The following is a 23,435-nucleotide window of genomic DNA, read 5'->3' on the forward strand; positions in this document are numbered from 1 at the left end:
ACCAGGTACCCTCAGGTCGACTTATTCCTGGTGCTGCAACTTGCACAGTAATTGCAAAACTGCTTAATTACTGAGACAGACTTGTTGCTATGGATGGCTTGCACAGTGGACGGTCACCTACAGCAGATCTAAAATTGCCTTTTTCCCTGACTACACAAGAGGTGCAGCGAGCCAGGCAGTCTTTTGACCCACTGAAGAAGTGCCTACAAACCCTTGGAGTCAAGTATGGTCTGTTATTCCCTGTTATTACGGGGTCACCCACCACTTCACAGATCCTTGAGAAGCATGGGCTGAACTGCATCTATGGGGTGAACCGAGCTCCACCGGACGAGGGGCACACAACCCCTGGTCTGGAACCCCTAGGCCACTGATTATCTTCCCCACCCATCCCCCAACCAGCGAGTGACCATGACCCAGGTATGCAGGATGGGGAGGTCCAAACCCTGCAAGACAAAGGATGGCGCAGGAGGCACTCGGGGCCTGAGGCCCACTCTACAACAATTATTTTACTTGTTCCAGTCTGCTCTTTAAAGGGCAACGGAGATGGCTGAGCATAGGCCATTGGGATACCACCCCTGCCCCCCTTTTTACATTTCTTCTTTTTTTTTTTTTGCTCCCCTTTTTGGTGTTTGAGGGATGGCGTTTAGAATGTTCGTGCGACAGGTACTTCGGGTTGGGGCGTAGTAGGGGGTGTGGGGGGAGTGCTGGTTCTTGTTTGGTTTGATTGGGGTCACTGCTTATGAATATCAGTCCAACATGGTGGGCGTAGTCACACAAGCTAGCTTTGGGCAGGCTGTAAACACTGCCAAATTCTCACATAAATCCAAATGGCCAATGTAGCGACACGATCACTCAAGTTTCTTATGTGGAACGTCCATTGCCTCGGTTCTGGCACTAAGAGGCGGCTGGTCCTAGAATTTCTGAATAGATGCTCCCCTGACATAGCCCTACTTACCAAGACGTGCATGGCTGGGTTGGCATGCACACTTTTTTGTAGGTCAAACTACAAAACCTTGTTGCATTCGGCCTTCTCTAGAGGGCCATGGGTGTTCTGGTCTTAATTCATAGGCGCCTTCCCCCTTCCCTCAAAATAATATTTGTGCATCAGGACCCCAGGGGTAGAGTTGTTTTTGTTAGATGGTGAAGTCTGGGGTACAATTATTGGTATCCTGGCAGTGTATGCCCTTCCACTGCTCTCTGCTGAGCTCCTTACTGTCCAGGACACACTTAAACACCAGGTAGACTTGTGTGTCCTTGGTGGTGACTCCATTGAAGTATTGGATGTGACTAGATCACACGCATACAAGGTAGGAATCCTGATGCACCCACGAAATTGGCTGCCTTCTTGTAGGCGCTGCGCCTCTGATGTATGGATGGACCTGCACGAATGCGGATGTTCATTCCCCTCTGGGGCCCATGCCTCTTTCCCAGCTCGACTACTTTTTCCTCCTGCGTCAAGAAGCGTACATTGTGGCAGCCGCGCAGTATCTCCCCTGCTGGTTTTCTGTCCGTTCACCATTGGTAATCGGCGCTCAAAATAACACGAGGCCTGCCCAGAGTTGGTGCCTGAATGGTTATTACCTGGGGTTCCCTGATTTTGTAAACTGTATTCAGTCAGACTGCTGAATATTTTGAGATCAATGTAGGCTCCGTGGATAGTCAAGTGATGCTGTGGGAGGGTTATCAAACAGCCCTCCAAGGGGAAATCATCTCCTGGATATTGGGCCAGAGGAAGGCCCAATTTCTATACCCTGTGGGACTGTGCTGCCATGGCGGCTGAACACTTTACTAAAGCCAGGAAGCAGTCTCTTTCTTCGCTTCTGGAAAGGAGGCAATGGGTGGGGGGAATGTCTCTAGTCAAGATTGGATACCGCTGACCACATCAGCAGATCCATGGTTGCAAGCACTGTACTGCGCAGATTTGCATGGTTGAGGAAGTTTGGGTTTGCACCGGATGTGCAGGCCAGACTGCTCAACATGCCCTTCGACAGCTCAAGGTGTTTCGGCAGCAACGCGGATGAGTGGAGAAACTGCAAGGCGGCAGCTAAGTCTCTTGGCGCCTCCATTCAACAACCTCAAAAGCCCATTTCAGGCTCCTGGAGGGGTCGTTCTTTTTGTTTCTATTCTTCAATTGGTAGAAGAAGTGGACAGGCCAGTCCAAGGGGACAAAGCAGATTCCCTTGTAATGGATGAGGAAGGGGTGCTAATTCAGCCCCAGCGGCGGCAACTGTATCCTCAGCCACTGCTGCAGCCGCCACTAAGCCTCTCTGAGGACTTGACCCACAAGACCCCGGTGGGAGGCAGAATTTCTCAGCATCTGAACGAATGGCGGGGTATTACTTCAGATGCTTTGGCATTCGAAACAGTAGCCCAAATTTACTGCCTTCCTTTTCAGAAAACTCCTTGGGGATCATCCACTGGAATACGACTGTCAAAATTCCAGATCCGCTCCTTGTGCAGGAAGGTTTAACCCTGCTAGAGAAAGGTGCAATAAAACATGTACCTGTAGCGTAGAGGAACAAGGGTTTGTATTCCGCCCCCCCCCCCCTAATTTTCCTCATTCACAAGGACGGAGGGTTGAGATGGAGGGTTGAGACCCATCTTGGACTTGAGAAACTTGAACAAGTTCCTCAGGAAGGATAAGTTCAAGATGGTTACCCTTTCTCAGATTTGTCAGGCTCTCCAACTCCAAGACTGGTTGGTATCATTGGACCATCAGGATGCTTACTTTCATGTGCCAATTCATCTCAAGCATAGAAAGTACCTGAGGTTTGCGGCGGTTGGTGGTTCTCGTTATCAGTTTCGAGTTCTGCCATTTGGGCTGACCTCCGCCGTGAGAGTTTTCACCAAGTCTTTGGCAATAGTGGCAGCAACTCTCAGAGGGGGATTCATGTCTACCCCTATATCATGGGTGCACAACATGCGGGCCAGTTGCGGCCCGCCATGCCGTTTTGTCCGGCCCGTCAGCAACAAAGACTTTCCTAATGGAGGGCGGCCCGCAAGCAGCAGCATCGGCCGCCCTCCATTAGGAAAGTCTTTGTTGTCTTCCGGGCCGGACAAAACACTGGCCCTCATTGGTTCAGTGCACACGAACCATGCAGCTGCTACGAACCATGTAGTGCGTGTGTACTGCACCAATGGAGTGCCAGCACTACGGCTGGCGTGGCCAGTAAGGCTTGATGCCGGAAGGCATTTCAGCCTTGTCACGCCCACGCCAGCCGTAGTGCCAGAAGTCTTGCCAGCGTTCCAGCACGTCTGGGTAAGTACATGGTGGGGGGTGGGGGCCTGTATGTTTGTGTCTGTCTGTCTGTCTGTCTGTCTGTCTGTCTCCGGTCCGTCCTGACTGTGTTTTTTGTATGTATATTGAGATGCGGAGTTGGGGGGTTGTGTCAGGTGTGTTTGTATTTGTATGTCTGCAGTGTATGTTGAGATGCGGGGGTGGGGGGTGTGTCGGGTCTGCCTGAATGTGTTTGTGTGCACGTTCAGTGTATGTTGAGATGTGGTGGTGGGGGGTCCGGGTCTGTATGTGTGCATGCTTGTGAGTTTGTTTGGTGAGTTGGGGTGTGGGGGGGTTCAGGTCTGTATGGATGCATGGTGTATGCATGCAAGTTTGTATGGTGAGTTGGGGGTGGGGTCTGTATGGGTGCATGGTGTATGCATGTGGGTTTGTGTGCTGAGTTCGGGGTGGGGGTTCGGGTCTGTATGGGTGCATGGTGTATGCTTGTGGGGTGGGTGTCTTGGGGCATAGTGTTTGCATGAGGGGTGGGTGTCATGGGGCATAGTGTTTGCATGAGGGGTGGGTGTCATGGGGCATAGTGTTTGCATGAGGGGTGGCTGTCTTGGGGCATAGTGTTTTTATGAGGGGTGGCTGTCTTGGGGCATAGTGTTTGCATGAGGGGTGGGAGCCATGGGGCATAGTGTTTGCTTGAGGGGTGGGGGCTATGGGGCATAGTGTTTAATAAAAATTAGGGGTTGAAAAAGCCTCCTGCCACGCCCCACCGCGCCTACCGCCCCACCCACATTTACTTTTCTGCCCACTATAGCCATCATGTAGGGTACTTTCGGCCCTCTGTCAAAATCAGTTGTGCACCCCTGCCCTACATGGACGATTGGCAGATCCGGGCTTGCTCACCCGAACAAGTCCAGGATCATCTAGGCGTCGCCTGCCACTCCCTTCAGACTGGGCTTCTCTCTCAATTACAAGAAGTCCCATATGATACCATTCCGAAGACTCCAGTTCATCGGAGCAGTCCTGGATACTTCCTCGGGGAAAGCCTTGCCACCCGAGGTGAGAGCTCCACACATTCTGCAGATGGTAACAAAATTCCAACATCTTCCGGCCTTCGATCGGAGGTTGCTCGGTCTCATGGCATCCTGCATTTTCTTGGTACCAGAGGCCCGATTGAGAATGAGATCCCTTCAATGGGCCCTCAGGACTCGGCAGTTCCAATTTTCAGGGACTATGTCAGATCAACTACAAGTTCCGAGCAGAGTTGCTCGGGACCTTCTATGGTGAGCTTGCAAGGACAACATTCTCAAGGGAGAATCTTTTTGGCAACCATGGTTGGAGAAAACGGTAGTGACAGCTGCATCACTCACGGGGTGGGGAGCACCACCAACGATCTGACAATCAGCGGGCGTTGGTCTCCATCAGAGTTCAAACTACACATCAACCTTTTGGAGCTGAGGGCAATCGGACTAGCACAGAAGGCCTTCCTGCCCTCTGTAAGGGGAAAGAATGTCCTGATAATGACGGACAACACAGTGGCAATGTACTACCTCAACAAGAGATGTGTAGGGTCAGTACCAATGTGCAGAGAAGCAATGCAGCTCTGGTGCTGCGCAATACAAGAAGGCACCTCTGTCGGCAGTTCACCTAGCCGGAGAGCAGAACACGGCGGCGGATGCTCTGAGCAGGCAGAGCAGTTTCCCAAGAGTGGGAACTAGCGCAGGAAGTCCTTCAGGAGATCTTCACCCTTTGGGGAACCCTTCAAGTGGCTCTGTTTGCCACCGGTACCAACCGGAAGTGCGAACTGTATTGCTCAAGGGAATTTCCCCCAAGAGGAGCTCTAGGAGGCGCGTTCATGGTGGACTGGGAATTTCTACTCTTTACGTGTTTCCTCCAGTCCCTGTCATTCCTCATGTCATCAGGAGGTTGGGAAAGTCCTGGGATTTCATGATCCTAAGTGCCGCGGTTTGGCCCAGGAGGACGTGGTACCCGGACCTTCGGGACATGTCCATCTGCCCTCCAATACTCCTTCCCTAAAGAGATTCTTCTCTCGCAAGAGGAAGGTTGGGTTATCCACCCAGAGGTCAAGACACTGAGCCTTCACGCGTCGTTTCTGAGAGGCTGAGATACAAGGATTGGGACCTCCCAGATGAGGTACATCTTTGTATCAGTGTTGCTGGAATAAGTTCAGTAACTGGTGCAAGGACAAGAATGTGGATCATTCCAATGTGGCACTCCCATAGTGCTTTTTTTTCTGCTGCATTTGGCTAATCTGGGGCTCCAGTTTGGCACCTTAAAAGGATGTTCGGTGGTGCTTTCCATTTTAATCGCTCCTAGGAATAGGTTCCCCATTTCAAAATAACCTTCATTTTTCAATATCTGAAAGGGCTTACTAAAGTGTATCCACCAGTCCCATTCAATGTACTTGTTTGGGATTTAAATCTGTTTTTAAAGTTTCTAACTTGTATCCCCTTCGAGCCTTTACATTTGTGTTAGTTAAGGCTCCTGTCTTTGAAAACAGCCCTACTTATTGCATTACCATCAGCCCGCATGGTGAGTTGCAGGCTCTTTCATGCAAGCTTCCTTGTACTATTTTCTATGAGGAACCATCATTCCTGCGAAAAGTAGTTTCCGACTTCCATCTGTTGCAGAAGACAACGCTACCAACCTTCTACCTGCCTCAACCTTCTACCCTCCTCATTCAGGCAAAGAGGAAGAGGCTGCATAGGCTAGACCCGACAAGGGCTCTAAGCTTTTACATTGCAAGAATGGCTAAATTTCGCCACGACTATCAACTCTTTATTGGGTATACGAGCCCCAAATTGAGCCCGACAGTAACTAAATGAACCATATCCAGGTGGATCATACTGGCTATTGGAGAATGCTATAGACTTGCGGGAAAGGACCTGCTGGAAGAGCTTCAAGCACATTCTACTAGGGGCATGGCAACCTCTGCAGCTCACCAAAGGGGTGTCCCACTAAATGACATCGGTTCAACGGTTACTTGGTCGTCCATTCACACTTTTGTCAAACATTACTCTTTGCAAAGGCAGTTCTCCATTCGATTCATGATCAATTAATTGATACTTCCTCCTCCAAATTGTCAATGATTTGGGAGTCTATCAGAGATGAGGAATACGTGGGAGGACACAATCCATTTGAATAACAAGTTACTTACCCCGAGTAACGTTCTTTCGACTGGATGCTCCTCCCACTTATTACTCATCGCCCCACCCAGCCTACCCCGCCATACAATACATGCGAATTACACTCTGCGTTTCCTGAGAGCTTGCGGTCTGGGGTACAACTGGTTAGTACCTCAATGGGGAAACGGGGGAGGGGGGGAAACAGAACTGAAGCCAACGTGCCATACACAAGCTATTTATACTATCAATGATGTAGACGCTCGAAGGAGGCCCTTGAGGGACATCAACGCCACGACATCGGATACATCGCCCACTGCTGGGAATTTTTTCCCGAAGCGGCAAAGCTGGTGAGATGAATATCAAAGATGAGGAATACGTGGGAGGAACATCCAGTCGAAAGAAAGTTACATGGGTTAAGTAACTTGTTCTTCTTTATAATGCTCTGAATTTGGAAATCTTGGACGTGCATAACACTCTTGGTGGGTACTGTCCAGCTTTAACCATTTGTGTGATTTAAATGCAAAGATGGGGAATGTTGAAAACTTAACTAGAGATCCAGAAGAGGATGCTGCATGAGGTATAACCATTTTGAAAGCTCAGTGCTACGTAGGCCTTCCTTTGTGCTGCTACTTGTCAGATAAAGCCATCACGCATCAGTCTCGGCAGCCTGTAGAAGAGGGAAGGGAAAAGGAGTACCTCCAGGGATTGTGGAAATAAGTGTTCATAATTTGATTTCTGCAAGACGTGGGGGCATACGGGCAGATTGCATTCTGCATATCCCAGCCTGGTTGGTGCTGGAGAAGCTGCCATAGCGGGATCTGCTCTGCATGTTACTATAGAACTGGTGTTTGCACAGCTCCAAGGTTTGGGTGCACTGAATGTGCATGGTTGTTCTCCTTTCTGACTGCTTATTTCCTCTATGCTAGGTGACTTCTCAGGGCAGCTGCTGGCGTATTTAAGCCTGGGGCCGATCTTCATTCTTATTGGTTTCATGACGTTGATAATATTCAAGCGGGAGCTGCATACGGTGAGTCTCACAATCTTCAGAAGAACATAGTACCCACAACCACCTCTTCTCCCTTGTTGGTCTGTTCTACCTGCATTCCAGTTTCTTACTATGTATGCTTACTGTGATATATATATTTTTGGTGTGTATTTTTTTAAATTTATTTCTGAGGCTTCTGAATCTGCTTGGATCACATGCTGTGCATAGGCTGACATCTAGTGGAAGCTGCTGAGTATTACAGTTGGTTTAGAAACTCAAAGGGTCGTCGACAGGGCGTGCAAATAATTCTATCCCTAGCGTGACGTCGAGGTCCCTCACATTTTTTTCCACCATCAGAAACGGACGCTTAACAGTGGAGTTCCTATTTCGGCTAACACCATTGATTGTTTCATTAGTTAGTTACACTTTCTATCCTTTTTAATCACCGACTTTAGACAACCTCTTCAGCTGTGAAAAGGACTAATGTCTGACAAAGACCTTGATTCGGTGGACCCCTTCGGCCTTGGAAGGCCGCATTAGGCCTCGGCTCACACAGTAGGGAGAGTGGGGGGGGGTGGACATTTCTTAGGTATGTAAGAAGAGAATGCATTTTGTCCTTTACCCTCTCTAGTCTCGCCTGGCTGCCCTTCCATCTAAAAATAGAAATTGCACCTTTTTTAAATTCTGCCCATGTTGTAATAGAAAGTTCCCCTGGAAGGTCAAGCACCTGGTGTGCAGCCTTTGTCTTCCACGCAACCACGAGGGGCTTTGTCAAGCTTGTCAGATCTTCAAAGTGAAAACACTGAAGGACCAAAAGACCAAGCGGTGGGCCCATCACGCCATGAAGGCTGAGGCTGCCATGGGTGCCAGTGCCTCCAGTGACGGCAGCATCGCCGTCTTTTCAGACGAAGGCTACGGGGAACCGATAGATTCCCATGTGCTAGCCCCTGACCCCAGTAGACTGGCCGGCTCTGTTACGGGGAAAACACCCAGCGGCGGTAGCACTCGCACTAAACACATACCCAAGGGCAGAGATTTAACGGCAATGTCGTCTACATGCCAGCACACTGCGTCGAGGGTGAGGGCCTCCAGTTCTCTGGGCACTCGTGTTCCCGATCACCACACATCGGGCCCCTAAAGTCGGGAGACTATACAGATGCTGTGTCCAAACCATGCGCCGAGCGTCGGAAGGCGTGGCTTTGGGCCTCTCCACCGCCGAAGTGCGCCAATTCGCGCAACTGTCGAATCCAGCCAAAAAACAGCAAGAGCTCAAAAATAGCCCAGTTGGTGCAGAAGCATGTCCCTGAAAGCCGCCTTAAGGCACTACATTCGAAGAAACACTCCTCAAGGAGCCATCACCCTCACAGGGAATAGGAGCCTGTTTCCCAGGGAGAAGATACTATAACGGCAGCATTGAAGAACAAGGGTCAGCCTACACCTCTGGGTCCTACTACACCTCAGAACCCTGTGTCCATTCCAAGTTCCCCTCAAGGACCTGTGAACACATTGCTGGGGTAATGAGCAGAATGCCATTCATGGCAGATTTTCTTTTTGAGAGAAATCCACAGGCTGTCCATAATGAACAAAACGCACCACCAACTACTGCCCCCTCGTCCTCCCAGCCCCCAGCAAATAAGTCACGTCCTGGCACCCTTCTTTCACCTCAGCTAGAACCGGTCCATATTGATCTATATGATGCTAATACAGACAATGAGGACATTGACAGATTACAGGAGGCAGACCAATATGACAGAGGATGTGTACAATTTAGCATCTCCTGTCAACCTAGACCCACTAGTGGCAGATAGTGGACAATTAACCACTGTATAACAATATGCTCACAAAGGCAACTGAGCACTTTCCAATCCAGATCCAAGAAACTCAGCTAGATCAATATTTTGTGGAAGATCTTTTGGGGGACAGGAAAGCTGGCACCCAATTTATACCTATTCAGACCATTCGAAGGATACAACCGTCTCGCGAGACACCCCCCCCCCCCCCCCCCCCCCCCCACCACCACCACCACCACCACCAAACGCAAGGAGTCAACCCACGTATTGAAAAACTGTTCCGCCCTGCACCCACTGTACATCAGGGGGCAGTTGAGACCGGAGTCACTTGTGATGACCACAACACGTAAGAGGGCAGGTACACCTCTAGCCTCATCGGTGCCCCCCAGTAAGGAGAGCAAAAAACTCTACATGCTGGGGAGGAAAGTGGCCACCTCAGCGGCCTTTCAAACAAGAATTGCAAATAACACCACTTTGTAAGCAAGCTACAACTGCCACGTGGGATGAGGTTGCAAAACTAATGGCTTCAGCTCCAGAACCCTCAAAATCTCAACTGGCCCTGGCAGTAGTAGATGGCAAGGCAGTATCCAGCTGCATCTTAAATAACTTGGATGCCACAGATAATGCAGACAGGATCATAGCCGAAGGGACCATCATTAAACGCCATGCATGGCTTTGCCAGTCTGGGTCCAAACTTGAAACACAGGAAACGCTCCTACGTGCCAGTAGAACCCAATGTTCTGTTTGGGAAGGCCATTGAGGATGCATTAAAATCTGCCAACGAAGCGTATGACACGCTGAAATCACTAGGTCAGCTAACTAATGAGCCACCAGGCCAAAGAGGCGGAAGTCATTATTTTCAAGGTCAAAGCTCGCAAAGGGGTCCAGGTTATGGCCAAAGTCAGGGCTCATCCTGGGGAAACAATTGGGGATAAGCTTTCCAGAGGCCAGTGTCGCTCTCGTGGCCGGGGGAGGTCCTCCACCTCCAGCGGTGGAGCTACACCTCCTAAACAATGACCACCCACTTCAGGTTCCCTCCCATGCCTCTCTAGTAGGACATATTACACACTTCACCCACACATTGGAGGGAATCACCCCGGACAAGTGTTATTGCGTGGAGCTATTTCAGTGACCCTTATGGAATCCGACCGGAGACATGTAGGAGCCAGCACCGCCGGCCGCGGCTCGGGCCATCTGGTCCGCCGGCCACGACTCAGGCCATCTGGTCCTATTCCCCGGGCCAGATGGCCCGGCGGCCCGCCAGCCGCGCCTGTCTCGACCCCGCGTCGAACAACCACGAAGGAAGAACACATCCTTCTCGGAAGTTGCAACGCTGTTACTCTAGGACGCTATAGAAATCGTCCCAGTGAACCAGGTAAACAAGGGTATCTATTCAACTTACTTCCTTGTGCCAAAAAAAATCGAGCAATGCGCCCACTGTTAGACCTACGCCCTGCAAACACCTATGTCCAGCCAAAAAAAGTTCAGCAAGACAACGCTACAAGAAGTAATCCCTCTGCTAAAGTGGGGGTGCGGCTACATGGCAACATTGGATACGAAAGATGCTTATTTTCATATTGCAATGTTCCCAGCGCACAGAAGATTCTTAAGTTTTCAAGATGGCAAACCAGCACTACCAATTCAAAGTGCTGCCCTTCAGATTAGCATCTGCTCCAAGGGTATTCACAAAGGTACTGGCAGTGGTGGCAGTGCACCTGCGCAGGGAGTCGATCCTATTGTACCCCTATCTGGACGGCTGGCTGATTACAGGGAATCACCCTAACTTAGCAGGCTAAACACTCAAAGAACCTTTAAGTCTTCCAGTTGGGCTTCTCCAAAACGAGAAAAAATCAAGCTTTGTGTCAAGCACAACCAAACAGTTCCTAAGAGCTGTGACTAACCCAGAGGGGTTAGTCTTCATCAAAGGCAAGAGTTCAGAACATTCTACTAAATACCTCAGTATCGTGCCGGTCACCAGATAGGCATACGCAAGGCAATGCGTTTTATAGGCATGATGGCATCTTGGATTTACATAGTCCCACACGCACATCTGCGCATGCGCCCCATGCGGGAGTGGTTGGCGACAGTGGTCTCTGGCAAGTGGTCAGTGGGACGATCTAGTGGTTGTTTCGCCAATACTAGTAGAAAACCTTTGCTGGTGGACAAGAGAAAATGTGTTGAAGGGAAAACCCTTCCACGATCCGGCAGTGCAAGCGGTAGTTACGACAGATGCTTCACTCTCCAGGTGGGAGGCGCATCATCTTCATCACACAGGACATGGTCTGTGGACTTGCATCACAGAACCACATCAACCTGCTGGAACATCTGGCTGTATTCAAAGTGCTTCAAGCATTCGAAGCACAGCTGACAAATCAGTTGGTACAGATCCTCACCGACGGCACAACTGCAATGTTCTACATCTACAAGCAGGGGGGTGCACATTCTCCAAATCTGTCCCAAGGTATCACAGAAAATGTTGATATGGGCACTCAGACGGGGGATGTTCCCATCTTCCCAACACGTTCCAGGGGTACTCGACACTCTAGCAGACTCACTGAGCATCGATTCCCCCTACCAGAAGAACACAAGTGGCAACTATACACGAATGTCGTAGACCACATCTTTTCACAGTGGGGTTACCCCACGCTAGGATGAGCTGGTCAGGGAAATGTGCTTAGGCTTTTCCCCCCAACTCTGCTAATGAGTAGAGTGGTCAACAGGATTCACAGAGAGCAGTTGACACTCATCCTAGTTGCTCCCATGTGGGCAAGACCACCATGGTACCTACATCTGCACAAACTGGCGATGTGCGATCCCATGAAACTCCGTGCCAGACCAATATGCTGACCCAACACGGGGGAATAACGGTACACCCTCAACCTCACTCGATGAATTTAGCAGCATGGCTCCTGAGGTCTTAGTTTGGACATCTAAATCTAACACAACAGTGTATAGATATCCTCAAGGAGGCACGTAAACCAAACACCAGACACTGTTATTTCACTAAGTGGAGCAGATTTGTAATTTGGCACCAAATAAACCCAGTAGACTGTACTCCATTCCACATTCCTAACTATGCTCCACTTGTTAGATTCAGGGTTAGTATTCAACTTTATAAAGGTCCACCTGGCAGCTTTATCAGCTTACACCACCCCTCAGAGTAAAGTGTTGTGGTGGAAAGTTCCAACCATTAAGGCGTTCATGGAGGGAGTAAAGAGACTCCACCCTCCAATTTCAAACCCCCAACGCCAGGCATGGGACCTCCCTTTGAGCCTATGCATAAGTCAAGTCTTAAACACCTGACATACAAGACTGCCTTCTTTGTGGCTATTACGTCCACAAGAAGAGTTAGTGAACTGCAAGCATTGTCAGTGCAGGACCCATTCTTGGTCATACACAAGGACAAATCGTTTTTACATACACCCTAGGTTTTCATAAATTAATTTCCAAATTTCACATGAACCAATCCATTGAGCTACTGGCCTTCTTCCAGAATCCAACAAGCTCTGCTGAGAAGAAACTCCATACACTAGATGTAAGGAGGGCGGTCCTTTACTATGTAAACAAGACCAGACCGCTGAGGAAAACGGACACAACTGTTTGTCTCTGTAGCACCAAGCAAGAGAAGACCGCATTTCCAAGGATGCCATCTCCAGGTGCATAGTCTGATGCATACAGCTCTGTTACACATTATCAAACAAAATGCTGCCTTTCACACCAAGAGCTCGCTCCCCAAGGGGTACAGGAGCTACTTTGGCCTTTATCGCAAAGGTCCCGCTAGACACCATTTGCAAAGCAGTTACATGGAGCTCAGTACATACTTTCACTCGGCACTACCGCATGGATGCTCTTTCCATAGCAGATTCAAAGGTCGGGCAAGCAGTTCTAAAACGTCTCTTTGCAGCTGGACCTTCTCACAACCCACCACCGTCTCCTAATACTGCTCTCTAATCTATGCATAGCATGTGATCTAAGAAGATTCCACACGCCTCAGAAGGGATACATTACTCACCGTGATCATATTTCTGATGCTTGTATCTTCTTAGATTCACATGCACCCACCGTCCCTCCCCTTGGAGAGAAGGTGCATGGATGTTATATGAGCTTATCTGATACATATCTGCTTTAATACACCTGTACTTGCGCAATACTTCATTTTACCTGTCAGAAACAAAACCAAACCATCTGAGGCACCTCGACGCATGAAGGGCCATGGGTACAGTGGACATCACACTAAGGATAGTATTACTGGCACGCCCTGTTGACAGAGAGGAAGAGGGGGAGAGGGGGAGAGGGGGAAGGAGGGAGGAAGTGAGAGGGAGGAAGGGAGGGAGGGAAAGAGGGAGGGAGGGAAAAAAAAATTTGCAAGAAAAATGCCAGTGGGTCAACGAGTCCAACCTCTACCTCCCACGAGATCACGTTGAGAACTGTTAGTCTGCAGGCTCTGCAAAACGAAAAACATTGAAGGACTGTAAGATGAAACGCTGGGCCCACCACGCAGTACAGGCAGAGGCCGACGTGGAGGGCACCTTCAGCAATGGCAGCCACGCCGCCATTTCAGCCAGTGAAGGGTAGATGTTAGTTTCCCAAGTGCAAGCCCCTGACCCTGAATTTCAAGGCTTTATTTTTTTCTCCTGCTAAGAGTGAGACACTTTTTTCCCACTCTTAGACAGATTGCTAGTGTGTGTTTTAGGCTATCTTGTGTGATTATGATCTAATGGGGTTTTTCTCACCCTCATAGGAATCATCTTTTTAACATGTGTGGTACACAGCACCCTATGTGCCGTACCACAGGGGTGTCATAGTACCCCCAAACATAGACTCCATACCCTGGGACTGACTACTGTCTCCCGGGTCATGTGAAGTCCCCATTGACATTATGAACTAAACCACTACAACCCATCTTACTATGGAAGTACTGGAAAGGGTTAATAGTTTTTCCCTAGTGTTCATTTTTGAGGGGGTACAGTACAGTCCCTCTCATTTCTGGATGGTGGCAGTGATTACTACCGTAAATATTTGACCGCAAATCTTTCCCTATAGGATTTTCCCATTGTTAAGGCTGCCACTTTTTCTGACGGTGTCTAACATACCTCTGGTTTATTTTAATAACTTTACTCCAGTAGGTTTTTATTGCCAGAACTTTGATAATATTTTTCTCGTGTCTTTCTCTATAATCCTAACCCAGGTCGGGGAACCTTTGTTCATCCTTTTGGTGGGCTTCTGCACAGAAGCGCTCCTCTCGGCTCCACTGAGTCAGGGGTAGACAGGATGTGTGGGAGGGGGAATAGGCACCCTGGACAGGGTTGCTCACGCAAAGTCTCACTCTGCCCTGATAGGCCGGGGGGTTCTCCCGCCAGGAGAGCCACCCCACTGTGTGAGTGACGGCTAGGCTGTATGAATGGGGGTCTTGCTGCATAAAAGCAGGGTCCTGAGGACTGGAAGAAAAGGCGTCTCCACTGGAACTAAGAAACCGAAGAGGAGAGAAGCTGAAGACATCTGCAATGACTGAACCACCTGTGAAGCCCTGCTGCAGATACTCGCCACTTTTCCCTAACGACTCGAAGATCTTCGCTTGCAAGATTCTTCTTCCCTTGAGCTGGTGGGGCCAACCAGTTCACCATCGCCTTCCAGGACCTGGCTTGGTCGAATCGCCAGTGCCCTGCACTCGGAGACCGGATAGTCAGACACCCGTCCACCACGACTGATTTAAAGGAGCATAACTTTTTATTCGGTTTGGCAGCACCGCGGCTGGCTTCATCCCTGGGCAGTGCAGTAACTCTAACCTTCCTCCACGGCGAGAGCCTCACTTCCTCTGCTGGATCTCCCGAACTGCCAGGAACTACCGCCACCGCGGGGCCTCTTCTACTTTTAAGGTACATTGTTCCGCCAAGCCTCCCATTTCGTTGGGTATCGCTAAAGGTGTTTTAAATCCTTTACTTACTGTGTTGGCCCCCCCTATCCTCTAACATTGTCTTTCACCTTCTGCAACCGCCTTTTCGAATCATTAAACAAAGACTTGAATGCAGCTACTAGAACAGTTTGATCTTGGGCACATTGCCTTGTACCACTGACTCTGGCACAGGCCTATTGACTCTGGCTAAATCTGTTACAACTGCCTTCTCTAGATTGCTTCTCACTTAGAAATGTGTTGGTGAATGTGTTGGTGCACCTAACTCTTAAAACCACCTTTTTTCCTTCCCCTTTTTAATATTGTGAAGTGCCATTTTGCTCGGTTTTCCCCTCGGTATTGCATATGCTAAAGTATTGCCTTGCCTAACTTGTTCACAATCTACTTGGGAAGCGTTGCTAGTGTGTTAGTCTAAACCTGTTGTCCTTTCCCTCCCTTCTGAGAAATTGTTAGTCATTTCTGCTTGGTTTACACTGTGCCGTTTTGCTCAGTTTTCACTCTTGCTCAAACTTGTCTACAATTTAAATAAGGAGTTGTGTATACTTTTCTTGACTGTTTTAACTTGCTTTAATAGTAGTGATTTGTGTGTGAACATCGGAGTGTGTAAAATAAATATATATTCTTTTTGATACAAAGCTTTGGTCAGTGTTTCCTTGTTGCATAGTGCTGTAGCCCTATTGTGTAAACCCTGAATACTGCTCCTCTCCCTCTTGAGAGCAGTCTGACTGCTTAGCCACAGCTACCAACTAAATCTTTGTGGTACAGACTGATGCCAAAGGGGATTTTCTTGCATATACCTGTAGTCTTAATCTTCTGTAGTGCTCTCTAAGGGAACTGCACAGGATTCTGCCTCACAGACCCCACCAGATAGGCTAGCGGCCCTGTTATGGGGACGACCGCCGGCGGCATCAGCGCTCACACATAGCCAAGGGCGAGACTCCACGCAGTTGTCGACTAAGGCCGCACAGCACCTAGGGTGAAATCTGCAAGTTCTGTCGTCTGGGCATTCGAGGTCCCGTTCGCCACATGACAGACCCCGTCTGTCGAAAGACAGCACAGACGTCGTGAATAAACCCACACCTGAACGTTGCACGTCAGATGACTAGGCATCGGGCCACTCCACTTCCGAAGTTCGACATTCTTCGTCAAAATCATTAAGGCCTCGGTACAGTCAGGACTAGCCCACTTAGTGAAAAAACACATCCCGAGGGGGCTTATCAAGGGAAAGGAGTCTAAGAAGCACTGTTCCAAGACGCCTCATAAAGATAGGTCACTTTCCACATCCAAGGATAGGGATTCTCAGCCTCACAAGGGTTCTCAACTTCACAAGGATTCACTTCCTTCTGAAGAAGATTCCTTTACGGGCCCCTAGACCTCTACACTATGCCCTATGTCCATTCCGAGCTAAGCCCAATGGACATGTGAAGACCTAGCTAGGGTCATGATGAGGATGACCTTTGTTGGGATTTCTTTTGGGAAAAACCCAGAAGCTTTCCACAGCATCCAAAACACTCCTGCTACAGCTGCCTCTGGCTCTCAAGCCACTGTAAATGCCCATACTACTCACCCCCACCCTCTCTCGCCCTGACACCCTTGATATTCCATCCCAGGTTGACCTTCCCTACGTTGCTCTCTAACACAGACTATGAGGATGATGCTCTAGATACTTGTATGGCTGAAGAGGGTACAGAAGAAAAACTATGGGGACGAAGAACCAGATATGTACAATATAGCCTCTCCCGGGCCGTGGCTGATTTGACTATTGGCAACCAGCCTCTTCTAAATGATTCCAATTTTGCAAACCGTCCAGAGAAGGATCCAGCCTTCTCTGGAAATGCCAAACTCGTGCGGTTAACCCACGCATTGAGAAACCTTCGACCAGGGGCTAGTTTAAATCAGATTCTCCAGTAGTGACGACAACCATAAAGAGCCGGCATTCCATTAGCTTCCTCTAAGGCACCACCTGAGAAAGCAAACTCCTCTACACCATGGGCAGGAAAGTAGCCTCTTCTGCTGCCTTTCAGGCTAGGATAGCTAACAATACTACCTTCTTATCTAGTTACAATTGTCATAGTGCTGACACCTCTCGTCCCACCTATCAGCCCCTAAGCACACAGTTGGCCCAGGTAGCAGCAAAGGACAGAGCAGTCTCTAGCTGCATCCTAAAAAATAATTTAGACGCCGCTGAACATGCGGGATGAATTATTGTGGAAGGCACTATTAAGCGCCATGCTTGGCTTCGCCAATCGGGATTCAAGCAGGAGATTAGAGCAACACTGCTAAATATGCCAGTCAAGGTCAATGTCCTCTTTGGAAAGGCAGAAGAGGACACACTAAAGTCTGCGAAAGACGAGTAAGATACTCTGAAGTCCTTGGGACAACTTGCAGATGAACACTCTGGCAAAACCAAAGGACATCCTAGGGTAACAATCGAGGCCAAGCCTCACAGGGTTACCAGAGGGGACTGCGCCCATCTCGCAGCCGGGGTAGGTCCTCCACCTCTAGAGGTGGAGCAACACCTCCAAAACAGTGACTACCCACTTCAGGTGCCCTCCCATGCCTCTCCTGTAGGAGTGCGTATTTCAAACTTCTCCCAAGTATGGGAGGGGGATCACCTCAGACATATCGGTGATATCCACTGTGACGGGCGGTACTGTATGGAACTAATGCAGCAACCCCCCCCTCCTCCCCCCCTCCCCCTGAAACTACTCTCACCCCCCCCCCCCCCCTCCAAATTTTCAGGACTAACATTCAAAGAACGATCAGTCTTCTCTTTCAAGTAGGCTTCTCAAAAACCGAGAACAAATCAAGCCGAGTGCTAAGCACAACCAAACAGTTCCTAGGAGCTGTAATAGACACAAGGGAGACTTTAGTCTTCCCCTCATAGGAAAGAGTCCAAAATATGTTACTGCAAATAACTCATTATCAGGCTGGTCACTAGATAAGCGTACGCAAAGCTATGCGATTGCTTGGCATGATGGCATCTTGCATTTACCTTGTGTCACGCACACGCACCTGCACCTGCGTCCCATGCAGGAGTGGCTGGCGAAAGTGGTCTCAGGCAGTCGGTCAGTGGGACGATCTAGTGGTCGTTTCACCAACACTGTTACAAAACCATTGCTGGTGGACAAGGAAGAATCTGTTATGGGGCAAATCCTTCCACGATCCAAAATTGCAAGCTATAATGACGACAGATTCCTCGCTTGCCGGGTGGGGGCGGGGGAGGGACTCGTCACCTTCATCACACGGCTCACGGTCTTTGGACTCGTGCCATGGCACAGAACCACATCAACCTGTTAGAACTGCTGGCAGTATTCAAGGCTCTTCAGGCATTCGAGATGCAGATAACAAATCTTTCGGTACAAATCCTCACCGACGGCACAACAGCTATGTTCTACATCAACAAACTGGGGGGGGGGGGGGGCACACATTCTCCAAACTGTCCAAACTATCACAACAGATTTGGAAATGGGCACTCAAACGGAAGATATTCCTATCCTCACAACAACTTTCCAGGAGAACTCCATACGTTAGCAGACTCTCTAAACAGAGATCCCCTACCAGAGGAACACGAATGGCAACTAAACACAGAAGTCTTAGATCACCTCTTCTCTCAATGGGGTTACAAGCAATGTCCAGATTCCGCGTCCAGGTTCCCACAACCAGGCTCCAGGGGAACACCCTTTGGACGAACTGGTCCGAGAGGTTTGCTTACGCTTTTCCACCCACTCCTCTCATGAACAAGGTGGTGAACAAGATTCACAGGGAACAAGTGACGCTCATCCTAGTTGCTCCATTGTGGGCAAGACAGCCATGGGACCCACATCTGTGCAAACTGGAGATCCCATCAAACGCCCATGCCAGACCTATCTAGTCACTCGACACGGGGGAACAACCGTGCATCCTCAACCTCAGTCTATGAACTTGGCAGCGTGGCTCTTGAAATCATAGAGTTCGAACATCTTAACCTGCCACAGAGGTGTATGGATATCCTATAGAAAGAAGAAAACCTAACACTAAGCACTGCTATTTCGACAAGTGGAGGAGATTTTTTTAAAAAAATGTATTTATTTTTTGGGGTAGTTTGGTGCCAGTCTAAACAAATAAACCCCATAGAATGTACTCAATCACAAATTCTAAAATTATATGCTCCACTTGTTGGATTCAGAGTTGGTCTTCAACTCTATAAAGGTCCACCTGGCTGCTTTATCGGCTTACACCACCTCCTACAATGAAGTATCATGATGGAAGGTACCGTCATTAAAGCATTCGTGGAGGGAGTAAAATGACTCCACCCTCCGATTTCTAACCCACCGCCTGGATGGGATCTCAATGTAGTACTCGCAAAGCTCAGGGGGGGGCCCTTCGAGCCTATGCATAAGTAAAGTCTTAAGCACCTGACCTATAAGTCTGCCTTCCTAGTGGCTATTACTTCCATAAGAAGAGTTAGTGAATCACAAGCATTGTCAGTGCAGGATCCTTTCTTTATCATACACAAGAACAAGCTGGTTTTACGCAAAGTTCATTGCTAAATTTCACATAAACCAGTACATTGAGCTACTGGCCTTCTTCCAGAACCCCACCAGCTCAGCTGAGGTCCAACTCCACACACTAGTTGTAAGGAGGGCAGCCCTTTACTATGTAAACACCACCAGATCGCTGAGGAAAACAGATACTTGTCTCCGTAGCACCAGCCAGAGAAGGAGACCGCATTTTCAAGAATGCCATCTCCAGATGGTTAGTAGGATGTATACAACTGTGCTATTCTTTATCAAACAAAACTATGCCTTTCACGCCAAGAGTTTACTCCACAAGGAGCACAGGAGCCACTCTTGCTTTCATTGCAAATGTCCCCCTGGACACCATTTGCAAAGCAGCTACATGGAGCTGTATTCACACTTTTACTCAGCACTACTGCATTGACACTCATTCCAAGACAGATACTCAAGTGGGACAAGCGGTTCTAAGACATCTGTTCGCTCATGACCCTTCTCACATCCCACCTCCTTCTTCTAACAATGCTCGCTAATCTATGCACAGCATGTGATCTAAGCAGATTCCACAAGCCTCAGAAGGATACATTACTCACTGTAATCGTATTTGATGCTTGTATCTGCTTGGATTCACATGTGCCCGCTCTTCCTCCCCTCTGAGAGAAGGCGCATGGATGCTTGTAGTCTTATCTATCTGCTTGGATAATCTACTCGTGCTACTGCTCATGCTACCTCATGTCAGAAAAAATACAATCTCCTACACGCGTGAGGGATCACGAGTACACTGGACGTCACTACGGATAGTATTACTGGCACACCCTGTGTCGATGCCCATTTTCTAGTTTCGAAAAACAAACTGTAATACTCCGTAGCTTCCACTAGATGTCCGCCTATGCACAGATCTAAGCAGATACAAGCATCAGAAATACGATTACGGTGAGTAATTATATATATATATATATATAGATCGAGATATATATATATATATATATATATATATATATATATCTATCTGAGGCTTGTGGAATCTGCTTAGATCACATGCTGTGCATAGGCCGACATCTAGTGGAAGCTATTAGTTTGTTTTTTGAAACTTGAAAATGGGCGTCGACACAGGGCATGCCAGAAATACTATCCTCAGTGTGACGTCCACTGTACCCATGATCCCTCACGCGTCTAGGACCCTCAGATTGTTTTTTTCCGCCATACTGGTCAGAAGCATTCCGCGGAGTTTCCTGGCCTTAGCCATACTTTTGCAAAAATATTGTATATTTCCCCAATTCTCCACCCCAACGTCGAGTCACCGAACTTCCACACTCGACGCCGGCCCGGAGAAAGAATCGACCATCGAGAGCTGCACGACGGATTTGGGCCTCAGAAGGCCTCTGGCCTCGGTCCGGGCCTTGGAAGGCCTCTGGCCTCGGCCCTGCAAGTAGGGAGTGTGGGGGGTGGACATACTCTACACTCTTGGTATATGGGTACATTCTTATATATTCCTAGACTTATTAGCCTGCTGCCACAAGGTGCGTATGGAGGGTTCCCCTTTCCAATTTTGCCCCAAGTGCAACCGCAAGTACCCTTTGGTTGACAGACACGCCACGTGCAACCTCTGCTTGCCGAGGGACCACCCCGAGGCGAACTGCAGCGCATGTAGTAGGCTCAAACCGAAAACACTAAAGGATCGTTCTATCAAGCGTTGGGCCCACCACGCCAGGCGTCAAGGCGGAGGGCGCCTTCAGCGATGGCAGCGATGGCAGCGACAGTGCTTTCGAACGGCGAGGGCAACGTGGCGTCAAGAGTCAGCCAAGCGCAAGTCCCTGACCTTGGAAGGTCGTCCGGCAAGGCGGCTATGGGGAAACCCCCCGGCGACACAAGCGCTACCCACAGCACTTCCTCAAAACACATGAAGTCCAACCAAGACTCGACGCGCACGTCGAGTACTCGGAAAGAGGCACATGGAGACGGTCCGAATCGGTGTCCTGGGCGTTCTCGATCTAGATCGCCGCATGACTCCAGGCAACCATCCACTGTTGCCAAGAGTGCCTCGCTCCCCAAGGTAACCGAGGTTCGATCGTCGGAAGACGAAGCCGATCTCTATCCCCAGACCGCACTCCAGGAGTCGGCGTCAGCAGGCCGTGTAACGGCTGTCCCCGAGTCCCAACCTCGACGCTCTAGAGACAGGGACACTACCCCCGAACCTCGGCGTCGGAAGGCTCCGAAGGGGTGAAAAAACAGGGAAAACACTCTTCCACCCACGGGGAAGGGGGGAAAACAGGAAGCAGTCCCAGTTTCCTTCCACACCTCAAAAACATTCTACTCCACATACACGGACGGACAAGTCTCAGTCTTCTGTTATCCCAAAGACCCCTGCTCAAACCAGTAGGTCTAGTCAAGATAAAACCGGGAAAGCCCTCCAAGAAAGAGTCATCCCTAGTTCAAGAGAATGGTCTAGTGATGACGTCAAGGATGTCATCATTGGCAGATTTCTACGCCAAGAACCCTGAACACTTTCTCTCTTATACCCCCCGACGGGTCAGCACCCTCAGGCTCTAAGGATCCAATACCCCCAAGTAAAAAGTCCCGGGTTGAAGCGCCAACACAGTCTTCAGACCCCCTCTGTGTACAGCCCTATTCTCAATACCAGGGAGATCCAGTTTGTTCTTCCAACATGCCCAAATCTGGATCCTCACAAAAGTATGGGACGGGCTACTATGGGGATGAGGACCTCGAGGAGGAGGACGACCCAGAAACCTACAGGGTAGATTCCCCGGTAGATAAAGAACCCCCGGTTACTGACTCCCCTGTCGACAACCAGCCTCTCTTGAATCAAGTTCTGTCCAGAGCGGCAGAACACTTCCACATTGACACCCAAGGTGCTCAAGAAGAGAGGGACTTTGCCGAGGAGTTAGTGGTAGAAAGGAGACCTGTTGCCCAGGCCATCCCTATCCTTAAGTCTATACAAAGAAGAATAGACCCTTCCCTTGTTAATCCCAATCTCACTAGGGCAGTAAACCCCAGAATTGAGAAGGTTTTCAGGGCAACCCAATCGGACCCACTGTACATAAGGGGGCATCTGAAACTGGACTCCCTGGTAGTTACAAACACCCGTAAGAGGGCGGGAAACACCCTTGTCATCGTCCGAAGCTCCTCCCGACAAGGAGAGCAAGAAGATTTATGGTTTAGGCAGGAAGGTAGCCTCCACTTCCACCTACCAGGCAAGGATTGCCAACTCCACCACCCTGCTGGCGAGTTACAACTGCCACCAGTAGGAAGAAGTCGCAGCACTCATTGATTCCGCCCCAGAACCCTTAAAAAGCCAATTGGCGCGAGTTTTGGCAGAGGGAAGAGCCATGTCTGGTTGTATTTTAAAAGCAACCTTTGATGCCGCGGATAACGCCAGCAGATTGATAGCAGAAAGTACTGTTATCAAAAGGCATGCTTGATTGCTGCAATCTGGGTTCAAACCCGAAACCCAAGCATCATTAATAGATAAACCGGTGGAGCCGGATCTATTGTTTGGAAAGGCGGTCGAGGATGCGCTGAAAAATGCCAAGGACGAGTATGAGGCACTCAAAATCCCTAGGCCAACTAACCAATAAACCCCCCTAACCAAAGAGGGAATGGCAATTTTCGTCGCCCACGTGGACAAAATTCCCAGACAGGATGAAACTATTCCCAGGGGCAGGGTACACCATGGAACAATAACAACCAGCAGTCTACCCAGGGTTATGGCAGGGGTAATAAGAGGACGTGGTAAAGGTAGAGGCAGCCCCAGTAGAGGCGGCGGCACGCCTCCACCGAGAACAGTGACGCTCCGTTCAGGGTCCCTTCTCACGCATCCCCAGTAGGGGGATGCATTTCAAACTTCACCCAAGCTTGGG

The 23,435-nt window shown here is 49.4% G+C and overlaps 1 protein-coding gene across 1 annotated transcript in view; it reads left to right on the top strand.

Moving 5' to 3' along the window:
* The window catches only part of DOLPP1 (dolichyldiphosphatase 1), a 158,252-nt gene that overhangs the window by 21,029 nt on the left and 113,788 nt on the right, over nucleotides 1-23,435 (top strand). Inside the window, exon 2 of the mRNA XM_069609216.1 lies at nucleotides 7,302-7,402. Coding sequence (XP_069465317.1) covers nucleotides 7,302-7,402 — 101 coding nt within the window. The remainder of the gene's footprint in view (nucleotides 1-7,301; nucleotides 7,403-23,435) is intronic.

Source organism: Ambystoma mexicanum, chromosome 8 (genome assembly GCF_040938575.1).
Source record: "Ambystoma mexicanum isolate Mex_15411 chromosome 8, UKY_AmexF1_1, whole genome shotgun sequence".
Classification (NCBI taxonomy): Eukaryota; Metazoa; Chordata; class Amphibia; order Caudata; family Ambystomatidae; genus Ambystoma; species Ambystoma mexicanum.